General features: G+C 42.7%; 2 protein-coding genes across 2 annotated transcripts in view; one reads left to right on the top strand and one right to left on the bottom strand.

Annotated features, from left to right (window-relative positions):
• Positions 1-4,491: 4,491 nt before the first annotated feature.
• Positions 4,492-17,013, bottom strand: AP5M1 (adaptor related protein complex 5 subunit mu 1). Its single transcript, XM_065686091.1, is given in 12 exon segments — positions 4,492-6,969; positions 8,038-8,134; positions 8,402-8,517; positions 8,613-8,667; positions 8,669-8,699; positions 9,449-9,488; positions 9,491-9,587; positions 9,957-10,188; positions 11,330-11,438; positions 11,441-11,586; positions 11,588-11,956; positions 16,527-17,013. Coding segments are annotated over 12 exon segments (1,650 nt in total). The 5' UTR covers positions 16,772-17,013; the 3' UTR covers positions 4,492-6,856.
• The window catches only part of EXOC5 (exocyst complex component 5), a 28,529-nt gene continuing 28,039 nt past the window's right edge, over positions 16,695-17,184 (top strand). The window contains exon 1 of the mRNA XM_065686089.1: positions 16,695-16,852. Coding sequence (XP_065542161.1) covers positions 16,826-16,852 — 27 coding nt within the window. The 5' untranslated portion in view covers positions 16,695-16,825. The remainder of the gene's footprint in view (positions 16,853-17,184) is intronic.

Here is a 17,184-nt window from a genome sequence, read left to right as displayed (position 1 = left end):
ATCAGTGCATCTTAGGGCAACATGAGATGTGCAGAAATAAGGAAGAAAATTTTAGATAATCAAGGAGATGCACCTATCCAAGTGGCCTGCAATGGGCCCGTACAGGGTCCTACTTGTGCCCAAGGAATCTTTAGCGTTGGTGTCAGTTCGAGTCAGAATTAAAACTCTATTCTCTGTTCCCTGCACCTGAATAACTTGGGGTGCTGTACTGGGTTTGCATTGCAAGGTTTTGGTAATGGGGGGAGCTACAGGGTGGCTTCTGTGAGAAGCTGCCAGAAGCTTCTTCCATGTCCCATAGAGCCAGACAGCTCCAAGGTGGACCTGCTGCTGGCCAAGGCTGAGTTCATCAGTGACAATGATAGCACCTCTGGGATAAGGTATTTTAGAAGGAGGAAAAGTTACTGCACAGGGGCAACTGCAGCCAGAGAGAGGAGTGGGAATATGTGAGAGATACAGCCCCCCAGACACCCAGGCAAGTGAAGAAGGAGGGGAGGAGTTGATCCAGGCACCAGAGCAGAGATTCACCTGCAGCCTGGGTGCAGACCCTGGTGAGGCAGGTTGTCCCCCTGCAACCCATGCAGGACCCCACGGTAGAGAAGGGGGACACCCAAAGGAGGCTGTGACCCCATTGGGAAGCCTGTGCTGGAGCAGGCTCCTGGCAGGACTTACGGCTCCATGGAGAGAGAAGCCCACAATGGAGCAGGTTGGCTGCAGGAGTTGTGACCCCTTATGAGACCCACACTGGAGCAGTTTGTTCCTGAAGGATGCACCCCATGGAAGGGACCCACGCTGGAGCAGTCTGTGCCTGAAGGATGCACCCCATGGAAGGGACCCACGTTGGAGCAGTCTGTGCCTGAAGGACTGCACCCCATGGAAGGGACCCACGCTGGAGCAGTTCATGAAGAACTGCAGCCTGTGGGAAGGACTCACGTTGGAGAAATTCATGGAGGACTGTCTCCTGTGGGAGGGACCCCATGCTGAAGCAGCGGAAGAGTGTGAGGAGTCCTCCCCTGTGGAGGTAGGAGTAGACAGTAGAGCAGAGACAACACGTGATGAACTGACTGCAATCCCCATTTCCTGTCCCTCTGTGCTGTTGGCAAGGGAGAAGAAGGTAGAGAATCCAGAAGCGAAGTCTGTAAAGAAGAGAGGACTGTTTTTAAGATTGGGGTTTATTTCTCATTATCTTACTCTGATTTGATTAGTAATAAATTAAATTCATTTCCCCGCGTCAAGTCTGTTTTGCCCATGATAGTAATAGGTGGGGAACTTTCCTTCTCCTTATGTCAACCCATGAGCCTTCATTCTATTTTCTGTCTGCTGTCCAGCTGAGGAACGGAGTGATAGAGTGGTTTTGGTGGGCACCTCTGTCCAGCCAGGGTCAATCCACCACAGTTACCATGAAGGGAACTGAATTTAGGAACAACCCCAAGGTGCCCCTGTTGATTCCCACTAACAACCATATGGCAATATAGCAGCTCTTCCAAGGAAGCTTGCACTTCCCAAACTGCGATCCAAGAAACTCTCATCTAATGGCTCCTTTGGGATTGAGGGCTGCAGGGATTTCCTGCCATGGTGCTCTCAGGATGGACACAGTTTGGGGTGGGCTTGGTTTTCTCTCCCCTAAAAGATGCTGTTGGTAATACTTTGTATTTTGTCCTGATATGAGGTGAATTCTTACTGCAGATACTATGTGGAACAGGTTCAGATTGTGGTCTGAGGACTGAGGAGCTAATAGATGATGTGACAGCAGAAGGCAATATGGGAGATGGGGACAGTAAAGCAAAGCTTGGATAACTAGCCATGGGAAAGAGGAGGAATGGGACCAAATTTCAGTATGTTCAGGAAGTTGGTAAGTGGGAGCCTACGGGCAATAAGTCAAAGGAACAAGGCTGCCTGGGGGAGTGGGTCTTTTCTAAAGTGTTGCTATCTTCTAAAGCATGAGAGAACAAGGCGCAGTGAAGGAGACAGCAAAAGTAGTGAAGGATGAACATGCACTTATAAGCTCTATTATGACTTGAAACTCAGCAGGCCTTGTACAAATAGGATGAAGTGTAGCAAATTTCTAGGATAGCGTGAATAAATAGAGAACAACTGTCTTTGAAAGTTTAATGCCTTGTTTCAATGCTCACTTGTTAACAAAGTAGTTAACACTGGTAAAAACAGGATAAAAATACAGAGAAGGGAAGGGTTGAATTACACAGGAAAAGTAGCTGCTTACAAGTTACCTGAGGTAACAGGATTTACCTCAAAGTACGTTAAGAACTGGCATGTACCTTCTTGCAGTTGTCACCAAATACCTTGGGACCCTTGTGGGAGGAAAGAGCTTCAAGAAACTTATAAAAGCACCAAATTACTGAGTACTGTAAGTAACAGCCAGCACAGATTTAACAACTTTGAACTGTGTTGGATGGACTAATTCCCTCCTGCAGTGAGATGTACAGGCACTGTGAATTTGGGGGACATACTTGTTGTCTCACATACAGACATTGGTGACACTTTTGACCATCTCATAGAATCATAGAATAGTTAGGGTTGGAAAGGACCTCAAGATCATCTAGTTCCAACCTCCCCCCCCACCCCCCCCCCCCCCCCCCCCATGGCCAGGGACACCTCACACTAAACCATCCCACACAAGGCTTCGTCCAACCTGGCCTTGAACACTGCCAGGGATGGAGCACTCACAGCCTCCCTGGGCAACCCATTCCAGCGCCTCACCACCCTAACAGGAAAGAATTTCCTCCTTATATCCAATCTAAACTTCCCCTGCTTAAGTTTTAACCGGTTACCCCTTGTTGTGTCACTACAATCCCTAATGAAGAGTCCATCCCCAGCATCCCTATTGGTCCCCTTCAGGTACTGGAAGGCTGCTATGAGGTCTCCACGCAGCCTTCTCTTCTCCAGGCAGAACAGCCCCAACTTCCTCAGCCTGTCTTCATACGGGAGGTGCTCCAGTCCCCTGATCATCCTCGTGGCCCTTCTCTGGACTTGTTCCAGCAGTTCCATGTCCTTTTTATGTTGAGGACACCAGAACTGCACACAATACTCCAGGTGAGGTCTCACAAGAGCAGAGTAGAGGGGCAGGATCACCTCTTTCAACCTGCTGGTCACGCTCCTTTTGATTTTGATCTCCCAGCGTGCCAAGCAAGTTCAGGAGATGTGTTGAGGTGACTGCAGTGGGAGGGTGCTCCCAGGGGCCTGGGAAGCTGTTCTCCAGCAGTAGCTACCAGTCAAGGAAAGGTGGGCTTCTTGGTCCAGTTTTGCTTCTAGTACGATTCAGGATTTGGAGTGGGAAGAATGCACATAAGGCACCTGAAGACATCCCTCTCTTCACTGTGGCACCTCAGTACAAATCTTTGGACACAATACTTTGGAGGGGGAGGCAGGCTGTACCAGGGGTAGCAAGGGGGTAGAGGCAAAGGACAGGGGAAATTCTGGTGGGATCATGAGTTCTCAGAAGCTTCAGGGTCTGAACATTTTTCTAGAAATGGGGGCCATATGGACTGGTGAGAATCACACCAGTGCCAGGTATTCCTGCATTTTTATCTCTTGTGCATTCAGTGATTGCACTGGTCCTTCTGGCCACAGCAATGCACACCTAAGCCTCATATTAGGTCTTTGTGACACTTCTTGATCCCCTTCTCCTCTCACCCTGTATTGATGGCATCTGCTCTCAGATCCATACCACCTCCATACGGACCTGCTTGTCCTGGACCATTGATTTTTTTCCCTCCCTGAAATATTCATACTACCAGGCTTTGAATGAGGGCTATGACAGCTTCAGTAATAGCTGCTTCTCAGCTATTGCATCATCTGGGAACTTCATTTCGTTCCACAATGTGTTAAATAACACAGTTGGGCTCCTAAACATGTTTGGTGATGGTTCCCATTTGGAAATGTCAGCCAGTTTTTACCATGTTTAGTGAGTTATACATGGATTTTGCATTATTTTAATTTCTTAGAGGTCTGTTACACCAATTCTCTTTGCCAACTAAATGTGCAGTCTGATCCAAAAAGTTTTGGCAGTATATATTTGCTTTAAATTCATGCTAATTGTCATTATTTAATTACCCCAAAACTTGAATGACATGAATCAAATCCATTTTTTTAATGGAGTTCTGCATTAACTTATTTATACCCATTATTTTGTTTGGGAAAATGTTGGGTTGACAACTCAGTATTTATTTACATCCATATGTTTATTCGTTCCAATTACGTGCATGTTAGTTTTCTTCTAGCCCTCTGAAATGCAGTGCTAACTCTGGAGAACTCTTCAGCCAACTCTTCTGAAGGCTTTGTGCAAAGTTATCTGAACAGATATCATACAGTCTATACCTCTGATGAAATTATAAATATAAGCACTTCCAGTCTTGTGGAAGAAACAGCCCTCTGTACCACAAGAGAATTCTTATTTTTTCCCTTTGATGTATAGTATTTTTAAAGAAACTGTTGTATTAAAGAAACTGTTGTTTTAAAAAAACTCATTTTACAACCTTGATTTTTTAAAGTTTTTATTTTTAAATGAATACCACTGACAAAGAGTTTAATCTTCTTTAAAGCCCACCAGAACTACTGTTAGATGCCACCTCTGTCAAGCTCAGGTGAGCTCTCAATGATATTTTTCTGATTTCATCTAGTTTATGAAGCTTACTGAGTTCACTACTAAGCTTACTTTACCAGTTTACCAGCTTACTAAGTTTTATGAAGCTTCCATGAGAATGGGCCCTCCCCCTTCCCAAGAACAAGCATAGTCATCAGGTCAGGTGAAAAGCTTTGTCTGACTTTCTCCATCAGCATGAGTGTCTCACAGATGTTGCACAAGACTGCACAGGGCTTGCATGAAGTGGTATAAAACTGCTCAGGGCTAGAAGAGAAACATCATCCATTCCCTCCCTCCATCCAAACCTTCATTGATAGGTGAGTGCAAAGTAATCTAGAGCAGCAGCCTCCATTCGCGAGTACTGCCGTTCTCCTCACCTTAAAAGTTAGACACGGGCAAGAGGGAAGCAAAAATAATCATGATTTGGGAGGGAACCCCTGTTATTAAGCACAAGGTCTCTTCTAGTGCCCTGTGAATTCTGACAGTCCCATTGCCTCACAGCATTTACTGGGGAATAATCTGTAAACCTGTGAAGGTGAAGAAATGCCATTCCTCCACAGTGCTGCTGTCCAGAGCAGACAGCTCTCATCTTACGGGTGGAAAGCAAACACCACACACTGAAATCCTGTGGTGGGTGCCTGGTGAACAGAATATTATCTAAACCCTTCAAATAGACAGACCCTTTCTCTCCACTGACTTTGTGGTGTTCAGGCATGCAGATGGCTGTAACAGGTAGCGGCTGGATTCTAGGCAAAATCATTAATTCACCTGTTGCCTGCTAATCAAAATGGACACATTGGAGACCTCACAGCAGTCTTCCAATATCTGAAGCAGGCCTACAAGGATGCTGAAGAGGGACTCTGCACTGGGGAGTGTAGCAATAGGACAAAGGGCAATGGGTTCAAACTTCAGCAGGGGAAATTCAGGTTAGATATAACGAAGAAGTTCTTTACTATGAAGGTGGTGAGGCACTGAACAGGTAGCCCAAATGCTCCACCCCTAGCAATGTTCAAGGCCAGATTGGACAGAGCCTTGGGGAACATGGTCTAGTGTGAGCTGTCCCTGCCCATGGCAGGAGGGTTGGAACTAAATGATCTTAAGGTCCTTTCCAACTGTAACTATTATATGATTCTACGACACATTACCTGTGTAAAATGGGTCACAGCAGCACAGACCTGTGTTATAAATTTGCACAGCACTCTGACCTGAACGGCGTGTTTCAAATTAATTAATCCACCCTTCAGAACTTTTAATCAACCAATTAAATTACTATCTCAATCTAAGCATTTTTTAAACTATAACTTAAAACTCTTCTCCTTACGTCATCATTAATCTTATCTATCACACAGCACACAGTTAAACAAGAGATACGGCAGATGTAGCCAGCATGCTCAGTTATTAGAAAGCATTCTTCTCTTCTTTTGTGCTGCCCTCCAGGTTCTGTTTTTCACCAGCCTCTCAAAATTTGCTAATTTCCTGATAACTCTCTCAAAGTTCATTTCCAGTGTTCCTGCAGATACCAATTTTCTTCTCAAAATCAGAGGTCTGCCTCTGTAAATTGAGTCCTTTTCCACCTATCTTTCCAAGAAAAAAAGTTCAGTGATGTTTTTGGAACATCCAGAAAACTTAGCTGGTTTAGTCTGCTCGGAGCCAGGCTCACGATTTTAAAAACCAGGTTCACACCTCGCATTTCACAGCACATGTGAAAGGGGACTTGCCACTTCTGACAGAGGCAAAAGGCCTCCTGCATCATCTCTTTTTTTAGAACTGCTGCTCATGTCATACTCCCCCTCTCAAAATTCTTGTAAATTACTGACTTGTATGTATTCTGTATGCACTCTTGCTTTTAAATGTCCTGTTAATCTAATCAGATTCTTGTGAATTCAGGACAGGAATAAGACACTGACAGCATTCATGTCCTGTGAGCTGTCTGGCTTACAAAACCAATGAAGTAATTGGGAGTCCTCCCAGAAGACAAGCACAATCATACCAGTCTGTATCTGTATCACTAGGTACTTATTTTGTACCAGTTAATGTCAGAATGGAAAGTGAAAATGGCTGTGGCAAGTACGTTTCAAATTGTCTTCTCTACGCTCTTACACAGGACTAACTGATTTAAGACCAACTTATGTTTTTAAGACAAGTGACTTCTGTTTTTCCTTAACAGAAATCTTTAAGCAAACATACAAAATACAAAGCACTGGCAAACATTTATTTTCACTGTATCATGATACTACTCTCATTAGCTCTCTGCTTTGTTTAAATGCAAAAACCATTCACAAGAAAATTAATCAAGTCTACGGTGTAAAAAAACATAGGTGCTGGTGCTTTGGAATTCCAGATGTAGTAACCGGAAGAAAGAAGTTCCCAGGCTAGAAAAAAAAGGCAAGAAAAATAATCATTACAGGGTGCCTTACAATCAGACATCCCTTCATCCAAGTTAAGAGACTACTAATCCATCCTTACTAGTTTACAAAAAAAGTATAATAGCCTCTCTAACCTGCTAAGACTCTTACTATTATTTGGAAATAGTTTCTGATAATGAGACATTTAAGTATCAGCTTCAATTACCTTTACTACTCATAAGCTTAAAATTCAGAGGTTAAATCAAAAGCAGAGGGATGGCTTGGATTTTGTTCAATGAATATAAATTACATACTTGATATAAACCATAAAATATGAAAAAACTCTTTTTTGTGTTACAATTTAGGACTGAATATTACCTGTCACAAAATTGGTGGTGTAGACCACAGTTTTCAAAAGGCATTTACAGACTCAGCTAACATGACTGACAGAGGCCGCAACAGATAGACTGCTACAAATAAAAATGCTTCCATTAGTACTGCTCAGATTTAATGTGTACCTACCATGTTCCAAATCAGTGTATTTTCGGTGTAGACTTGCAAGTAGTCATGTGTTAACTCAAGAATAAGTAGATCTGGTTTTTGCTCCAGAGTCACATAAGCCCACAACCACCAAGGGATGCTGGTTAGGTGACACTGACAGCAAATGTCTCAGGTTCCATGCAGGAGCCGAGTTCTGTAGCTGGGTATTCCCAATTCATCACAGCAGGCAAAAGGATTCAAAATAAGAGGCCAGACTGCAGAGAGTCATTCTCTGCCCCCAGTAGAAGTTTTGCCATTATACAGAGCATAGTAACACTTTACAGGGTGAAAGAGAAAGAGCCCAAGGGACAGAATGTCTTTGTAACTGAGCAGTAAGGGCGTTCTTCAAACAAGATGCCAGTCCCTATACCAGGGACACTTTAAGCATCACACACACATACACAGAAAGTACAAAGCAGAGAACAAAATTTCTGGGATATCCCAAGCAAACAGGAAAGAGTTTTGTCCAACATTAGCTACATAATTTTAGTCACTGACATTCAGTTCATAATTTCAATAGGTAGTTTCAGTTAAATAAATGACATTTTTAGCAACTCGCAGTAATTTTGGGTTTTCCTGGTAGAAAGATCTGAACAGGATGATGATCTATGTAACATCCAGTAAGTGTAAAGTCTGGGATTCTAAAGTACAACTATAGAAAGAGAGGGAAAACACGATAAGATGCGTATTGTCATGCTTGCTGTGTAAATATGGGCAATCTGTTACATGCTCTTGGTGTGCAAACATACTACAAAATGACAGGACATCAATCCTGTAAGCAAGAAAACAAAAAATTCCATGCTGAGAACAAACAGGCTAATAATTATGTCTGATTTTAAATCAGGGTATCTTCATAGACAATTTAAGATAATAACATCAATTACTACTAAGTCCTCTTTTCACAGAGTCAGCAATTTGCTTTTACATAAGCAGCATTCCCAGTGCAAATATAATCAGTTGGGTGCTCCTTGCCTGCAGTGCCAAAACGCACGGTTCCTGTCAGAGAAACTTCCAAAGATTTAGGGAACTTCTGTCCTAAAGCCAGAAACAGCATCTATAAGAAATTACACAGCTATGCTTGCACTGTATAAAATGACTAGGGGAGGAAGTAACATGGGTATTCTGCTTACCAATGACCCAAAGCAGTAGGCCTTTCTCTTGGGACAAATCCAGTTGGCCATAACATAACTTTGTACTCTAATAGACTGATCAGGCCCCTACAGTAAGAGAGAACAACTAAAACCAGTGGAACTAGTATCGCTCAGTATTTGCTAACACCGTTTTGTTAAAGAAAGCAACACAATGCTGAAAGATATTATTTATGTGCACAGAAACAAATCATACCTGAGCACACAGCTAATTTATGAAAAAAAGAAAAAAAAATTACAGAGCAGGAAGAAATCACCACGGTCTCAACCTAGTAATCAAAGAGCTAATGATATTTTACTGTCCTTAGTTCACTGATAGTGTTTTACTAACTCTATGATCAGCATCGGCAACTTGGTACCATTTAATCTTTCAATTTTCATGATAATTATGTGATAGCATAGTCACGGCAGTTGTTAGAAAGGCTTAAATGAAAACTATTGTTTTAATTTTAAATAACTATATTTTTGATAAGCTGATCTGTAGCTAGGATTAGCAGTCTTAAGGAACGGGTAGCCCTGGGTTGGAAGTGATCTTGAGATTTAATCCACCTGGGATTGTGGCAGTATTTCCCATGAGAAAATACCATGGGGGAACGAGATGCACAACAGAAGTACTCAGAACATTACCAAATATTCTGGTATGATTCTGTTTTCTGGAAATTACAAGAATTCTAAGTGGGCATCAGAACACTGCAAGGCCACTATCCACTGGTAGTACTTTGATGGACCATAATCTATTATATTGACTCCTGATAGGTTTATTTCAGGAAGATTACGGAGAAATGGAAGAAATTTATTTAGGATTTCTTTATTCTTACCTGTTGAAAAAAGGTATACGAGCTTTACAGTACTCAAAAAACTCTTTATGCTTTCATGAAGCTTTAAATTAACTGTTATTTTTAACTGTGATTGCTCTTCAACAAGTTGATAAAATCCCAAAATTGGTGGAACAGGAACCTGGGAAAAAAATATATTAATTCTCAAGATAAGTTAACACCATCATCATAAGATCAGTTTTACTCTTCAGGCTATTTGTGATACACAGACTTGTGGTATACGCACTTGACATATCTCAGCCTTGATATATTTTTCTAATTCAGACATCTAAATAGTTAATTTAAAGTAAGAGCAGCCATGCCAAGCAAAGGTACTGGCATCTCCTGAACGTGATTCAGATGACTCAAGGGCCTTCGAAGCAGTTTATTATATAAAAAACACATTACCTGCCTCTATCAGACTGAAACTCATTCAGACACGTTCAACAACACAGGTATTTTTATCCCTGCTTGAAGACTCAAAAAGAACAAGCCTCAGGGATGTTATTACCTGGGAAGTGTAGTAACACAAATTGAAGGAATCTGAAGGAAGAATGAAAGGAAATTTGTAAGGTCCGGTGTACACAGAATCATCCAGTGGTTCGGCACTACCGGACATCAGCATGGCAGCGTCAATGGAATTCACAGAATGACGGACCACGACATCTTGGAGCGGAGGACCATTAGTTGGGAGATTCAAGCTGAGGGTTATGTTTGGTGCAGATCCCTCTATGTCACACTTAAAAAATGAAGTCAAGTTATTTCAGATTAATTCCCTCAAGTCAGAATTAGATGTTCAAAAATCAAATATAAGCATTAGAAGAAAAAATAATAAAATCACACTAAAAATTTTCAGCTGGCTTCAAATATTAGTACTGACAAATACTGTCAAAACCAAGTCCCTTTCCCATTTCAGTAGCTTTTCCCATGTGGTAGGGCTAGTGACGCAGTCTTAGCTAAGTGTCTCTCAACTGACAAATACTCCTCAGCAAGAAAACAACAGATAAGCAAACCAAGGACTAATGTATAGCTACAATATGACAAATGTTACATAAACATGCTTGCTGACACTCTAATTAATTCTGTTACTTTTACAACATCCGCTTAATGGATTCAAGCATGCTATTAATGGCCACTGCGGTCCCAAGTCAGCTTTCTCACAGCAACCATGTGCAGCACATCCATTGTCTTGTCTCTCCGTGTGCCAGCTCAGCAGCGCACGATTACACCAGGGCTTTCTTCTTATGTAAGGCCATCCCCTCTGCAAGATGACCTAGAAACTTATCCCTCTGAGAGCAAGAAGCTGTACACCCTTATAATTCCTACCAGCATAGCTGGTGGGAAATAGCCCAGTCTTTGGAAGTGCAGTTAGCTTCCTTCAGAGATGAATATCCCACCTCTTGCAATTAACTGAAGTGTCATGATCCACTTTATTAGGCCTTTCTCTTCTCGAAACACTGACAGTTACAAATACTCTGATAACATAGTGTGCTTCCTAAGCATAATTCAGAATGAATGTTAAATACATCAATTATGGAAAACACAAATTTTAATGTATTTCATAATTATTGTTGATCTGTTTAGTCAATATTCCCCAATTTTTAATATTAAACAATGAAAACCCGGAATTCTGGCCATTTAAGTCCCATAAATAGTTACTGAAAAAATGCATGAAGCATGCAGGAAAAAAAGTCAGTAAAGATCAAAACAAAAAACACTAACACATCAGTCTAGTAAGTAATATTTCGTTATACTTTAAAATACTACAGTATTAAAAATTCACTGTTCACATCCCAAAGTAAAATGGCATAAGTACTTACCTTCCCAGTGTGCTTGTGTGAAAAATACTTTGATCAGACTTGCACATAAAATGCTGTCATGTTGCAATTTACAGTTCCATAAACTTGCTACATGTACACATCTCTTGTGTCATACTGCATACACTTGACTTTTTCAGTGATACAGATGTTCACCTGAGGTTTGCCTTTATATTGTTGGATCTCCAAACCAGTTGATTCTTATCTGTAGGTATTTCCTGAATGACATCAAACAAGCTGTTTAAATTATGTATGTTTGTGTTTAAGGGGGTGCCAAGCAGACAGGTCTGTATAAGCAAATTTTGAAGCTGGCCTATTTTCACACTCAGCTTCATTTTTCCAACTTGAAGAGATGTAGCCCACACTGCCTAACAAAAAAGCCAGTCCTTGCAAGAGCCCACTAACAGTGAGGAGGGGTGGCTGTGTCTCCAAGGTCTCCTAAACTACTGGAAGACATGCATATATTGGACCACTCTTCTGAAAAGCAATCATGGGCCAGAGATCCCCTCCTTTGGTGAGAACTGAATATATCGATGAATGATGGATTTGAGTACAAGTATCTCGATGCTTCACGAAGATATGGTCATCTGTGAGTTCCAGTTCAAAATACAAGGCTTTAAGAAAAGCACTGTCAGAGGCTACAGGCACATCTGTTGATAAGGTCTTAGCACACACTTCAACAGCAGGGTAACATCTGTGACATGGAAATAAGAGCATCTTAATATTGCGCATCTTTTCCCACCCAAATTATCATACCAACCACACAATCCACTGTTATAATGAAGGATGTGTTTCTCTTAGGTATTCACGTAACTCCTAAAGGCCCCTCTGGTACTAAAAGGAACCTTGTGTAAATGGAAGCCAGCAGCTCCCTGATAGAAACAGTGACAGGAACAGTGATCTAAATCACTGTCAATAAAATTATTTCACGAGTAATTAGAATTCATTATAGCAGGTGGATTTTTCCTGAAAACTTTGAGCAAACATATTCACTCATTTTTTAGATAAAATGTGAACCTGTCTGTCTACCGTTCCTATTGCACAAAGGTATAGGGTGTTTAAACAACACTAATGAACCCAATCATGACTGACACCAGTGCAGCAAAACTGTAACAGCGAACTATTTCTAAGAGGTGAAATTACACTCAAGAAGACAAGTTTTCAGACACTTAAGAAAACAGATGTCCCACATAATAAAATCCAACTACAACAGCTTTTTGCCTAGCTATAGTATGCTAATATACCACTGCTGTTTTGAACTTACACAACTGATCTGCAGCAGTTGCTTTAATTGATTAATGAGATTAACTAAAATCTTTACAGTATTATAAATCCAACACCATTTCACTGTACATAAGTCAATTTTTCTGGCATGGGCTGCATGGACTGGGAGGAGGGAAGCAAAACAGATTCTATGCTGCATATGCAGTATATGTGACTTTAAGCTTTTATGACTGTTTCATCATTTCATTTTTTCAAGTATTTAAGTAATCATAATGTCACAGAGACACACAGGTTTGTATATTTTAAAATTGCTATGTTGCATCCACGTATATATTTAATTTTAAATTTCCTAGAGATAATATTTGAGGAAAATTATACTAGCTGTTTAATGCTGTGTCTGGGATATTTTCTTCTGAAGCAGTATTACTTGTAAAGGAGAGAAGGATGAATTTCTTCTCAAGCTAACTTAAAACTACCAAGAGGAACAAAGAATTAGCCTTTTAATAAATATCTGAGAAAAGAAAAATTATTACTTCTACAAATGGATTGGTTTTCATCCTTTTTTGGAACTGCAGACTCCTATGAGTCTCTCTTACATTAAGTTTGGTAACAGGCTAGCTTTTCTATCTTCTCTTTTTTGGATTCCCTTAGTAGTTATCCACAACCTTCAAAGAGCATATCACAGGTTACACACCAGGCAAGTAGTTAAATCACTTCATGAATCATCTCCTTAGCAGACCTGTTCTCAGGCTGCAAGTTTGTTTGCATTCAGAACCATGCTAACACACAAACATGGGAGAAACACATTCGTTTCTCCTTTTTATGTTGTCTTTTTAGGGACACATTGCCAGACTGTTTCTTAAATTGCCATGGAACTTGTAATTCCAGCAACTTTGTTGCATCTATGACCCACATTTGTAGCATGGTTCTTACCCTGTTGCCTGTAGCTCCCACCTACACTATTTTTTCTTAACTGCGAAGCAGAGTTTGGAAGTTTCTTGCTGGTGGCAGTTATGCTTCTTATTTTCAGTGACTGCTTTTTTCTTTGATTCTTTATCAGGCATCTAGGGTTGGTTTTGTTTGGTTTTTTTTTTTTGTTTTGTTTTTTTGTTTTGTTTTGTTTGGTTGGTTGGTTTGGTTTGCTTTTCTTTTTGGTCAATAAGGAAAAAACATGCACAGGTAGAAAGAAGCCAGAACTACAAGATCCATAAACAGGATACAAGTGACAGTTAAGACACCCCCGTGCAGCCTCACACCTACTATACAGTGCAAAGATACAGAGTGGTTTTGCAGCATGAATATTTGTGAGGACTTCCAGAGCAAGGCTGTTAATAAGAAGCTACATGTAACCTTGGTGAGTGTGAAATAAGAGCTCACTCCTCTAATAGAAATAACAGGGTTTTACTGAGGGACAAAGTCAATAAAGCAAAAGCAACAGTGCTGGGCACGTGACTGTAGCCAGAGGCGCACTGATTAGCATTTGTTACAGGTTTATATACTTTTGCTATTGCATTAGTCATATACATATTCATAATTCCCGTGTTTATTATTATCATAAGTCTCATCTTGGCATCGGCACACTGCTCTCCGGTGATTGTGGCCAGGGGTCTTGAGAATGAAGTAAGCAGTCTTCCTCATGTGAGTAGGGGTCTTCAAGATGAAGTAAGCGGTCTTCCTCATGGTGTACTTTTCACCTTTGGCACAGTTGGATGCCCCAGTAATCACACAACTAGCTGAAACCAGCCATATCTGTAATTCTTCTGATAGCTGGCAAAGATTTAGAACAGTGTGACCTTCCTGCAAAATTTATTGCAGGATGGGCAGACAAGGAGTATCCAAAGCTAGCAGATGTTTGGGAGGCACTGTCTCTAAACTAGCTGATAAGTAGAAGGATGGTGTGAAATCATTCATTCATGCTTAGTGGGGCCACTAAATTCCAGACTTACAACACAAACATTGTTCTTTATCTTCGACCTAAGTTAGGATAAAAGTACTTTAATCCTATGTTTTCCAGGCACTAGCTTTCCTCCTATCAACACCCCACCCCCCACCCCCCCTTTTCTTTTACCTTTACAAATTCTTTTGCTATGTGACTGCATTTTGCTCGAGTTCTGGCCATTTTCAACTTGTTGCCTAATCTTGTGTCTTTAGCGAGCTTTGCGAACTCATACAGTTATATCCACATAGCAACACCTATGATTTGCGAAAGCCAATACATTTATGTGTTTATCACAGTGAGCAGCTGTTATTTTTGGCCAGTGTTTCCAAAACAAAGGAAGGGGAGATACTTCAGTCTAGTTTTGTCTTACTTACGTTCCCATCTGTCTGCTCCATTTGTTGAAGCTGTCCCCCATACCACAGCAATCTTTTCCTACTCTCACTGAATCTTCCCAGCTTTAGCTGAGTAATTAGATGATTAGTTAGCCCTTCGGATCTCAGTTTTTCAGTATTCGCTTCTAGAAAGCTATGAAAACTTAAAAAGATTAAAGTTTCCAGGGATGAATGAGCTTTGGTGATTCAAGAGAGACCATAATTGTTGCCCGAATTAAGTTATGACCAGCTCAAGAAAAGCAGAATGCTTTGATGTCTCAGATGTCTTCTCCGAGGTTAAAGATCAGGGCTCACGTATCTCCAGCTGAGTGTGTAAGTCCTGAAACCAACAGTTTCCATGTGATCCGGCATTCTTTATATTGTCTGCATGCTTTGTAGAATTTAAGGTCAGTTAGGGGGATAAACTTAGGGTTTCCACAGCCCTATTATTTCCTCTGGGAACTTGAAAGATCTAAGTCTGGAAATCACTTGAAGTATCAAGTATAGTTTGCCCTTTTCAAAGGAGCACTATTCCTTGTCTCTGCCACTTACTGTGTGACAAGTTACTTCAGATATCCCTGTCACCAGCCCCCTCTTCCTCCATGGTGATTACACTCTCAGTTTTTTTTGGACAAGGCTTTCTCTTTCTCTGTGTTTGTAGAGGGGAGGCCTCATCTCTGGTCCTGTAGGTAATACAAGGACCATAATACTAATCCTAAAACAATAAGAGGAATGTCTGATACAGAGATCTGTCTGCACCTGAAAATGGAAGATAGTCTACTTGCTCTTTTTGTTGTTTTGGTTGAGTTTTTTTGCCTCCTTCTTCAGTTTTAGCAAATCTAGACAAGGACTGTAGATCACATCTCTTTAACCAGGTCTCAACATTTTTCATTTCCTACCCTGGTTATTTTTCTGCTCCTCTGAGTCCTCTGAAATAGCAACAAATTTTGGCAGACCAACAAAAGCAGCCTGCCTAGCCCAAAGTTTTACTTAGAACTCTTACACAGTTCAGAATAAAAAGCCCTGCATTGGAGAACTTAGTGGACTCCCCCACTAACTTAAGAAAACCCTGTCTTTGTGTGCAAAAAATAAAATCAAATCAAAAGTTACATTTCTGATTGAAAATATCATACTTTTTTAGTTACAGAATAATACAAGAAGAGAATATAAGCAAAATGCACGCTTTCTACTTTACCCACTTTGTTCATCTGACTATTTAATAATTTCCACCTTGCCCTTTTCCACGTCAGGGCAGAGAAGAGCTAGGTAAAACCTTTACAGTAACAGAAAGAGGAACAGTGAAAAGAAAGGCACAAAACGCAGAACTCGGGGGGGAAAAAAAAAAAAAAAAAAAGATTTAAATAAAAGCACATTACCTGAACACAGAAATTCCCAAAATCAGGTTCAGAAAAGGACAGCGGCCCGCAGCGCACTGATGCTGCTGAAGAGATTCAGTCAGCATCACACTGCTTGGTGCTTTTGCACGTTTCAGAGCCGAGGCAGCCGCGATTTCTCTAAAGCTGCCGCGACCCCTTCAGCTTTCTCTCCTGCCAGAGCGGCCAGAACTCCGCCGCTACCGCCGCCGGCCGCCCCACAGCGCTCCGGACCCCTGAGGACACCCAGGCCGGCCCGGCCCGGCCCGACCCGCGAGCCTACCCTGGCTGCCGGGCCTGCGCCCATCCCCGCCTCCCCGGTCTTCACAGGCCCCCAGCCCGGCGCGTTGCCCTTACCCAGAGGAGAGCACGGCGCCGCCAGCTCCAGGGCCGTACCTGAGGACCCACACTGCCCACAAGGCCATGGCGGAGCCAGTGCGGCGCGCAAGGCAGCCCGCCCGCTCTGGAGAGGCGGCCACGGCCAGGGAGGAGCCGGGAGTTGCGCGCGGCGGCGACCGCCCGGCGCAGGCCCATTTCCGGCGGGTGGAGGCGGTGCCGCGGCGGCTAGTGCTGCTGGGGCTGTGGAGCACAATGGGCGGCATCGGCGGGCTGGTGGTGCGCCGCTGAGGAGGAGCTCTGCCGCCCTCCCTGCGGCCATGGCCACCACGGCCGAGCTCTTCGAGGTGGGTGCGGGCAGCGCCGGGTTTCCCCGCGGGCTTTCCCGGGCGGAGGGGCCCGTGCTGGGCCTGGGGGCAGGAGGTGGAGGTGAGGGCGGCTGGCTCTCCGAGGGAATGCGGAGGGCGTCCCCGCTGCTGCCGGGGCGCAGCTCCCGCGGGCGAGTTTCTTCCTCCTCGGGCGGTGAGGGAAGCTGGATCTGCTTCCGTGGGCGAGCGCGTGTGCTGGGGGCGAGCGGCGCAGTGCCAGAACGTGGGGAGCGGGATGTCAGTATGGGGGGGGAGTGAGGCTGATGCCTCGGCGGGCCGGGGCGTGGGGGGGAGCATTCCCTCACCTTCCC

This window comes from Lathamus discolor, chromosome 6 (genome assembly GCF_037157495.1).
Source record: "Lathamus discolor isolate bLatDis1 chromosome 6, bLatDis1.hap1, whole genome shotgun sequence".
In the NCBI taxonomy this organism is placed as follows: Eukaryota; Metazoa; Chordata; class Aves; order Psittaciformes; family Psittacidae; genus Lathamus; species Lathamus discolor.
The sequence above is the reverse complement of the archived record's forward strand: the minus strand, read 5'-3'. Positions and strand labels throughout refer to the sequence as shown.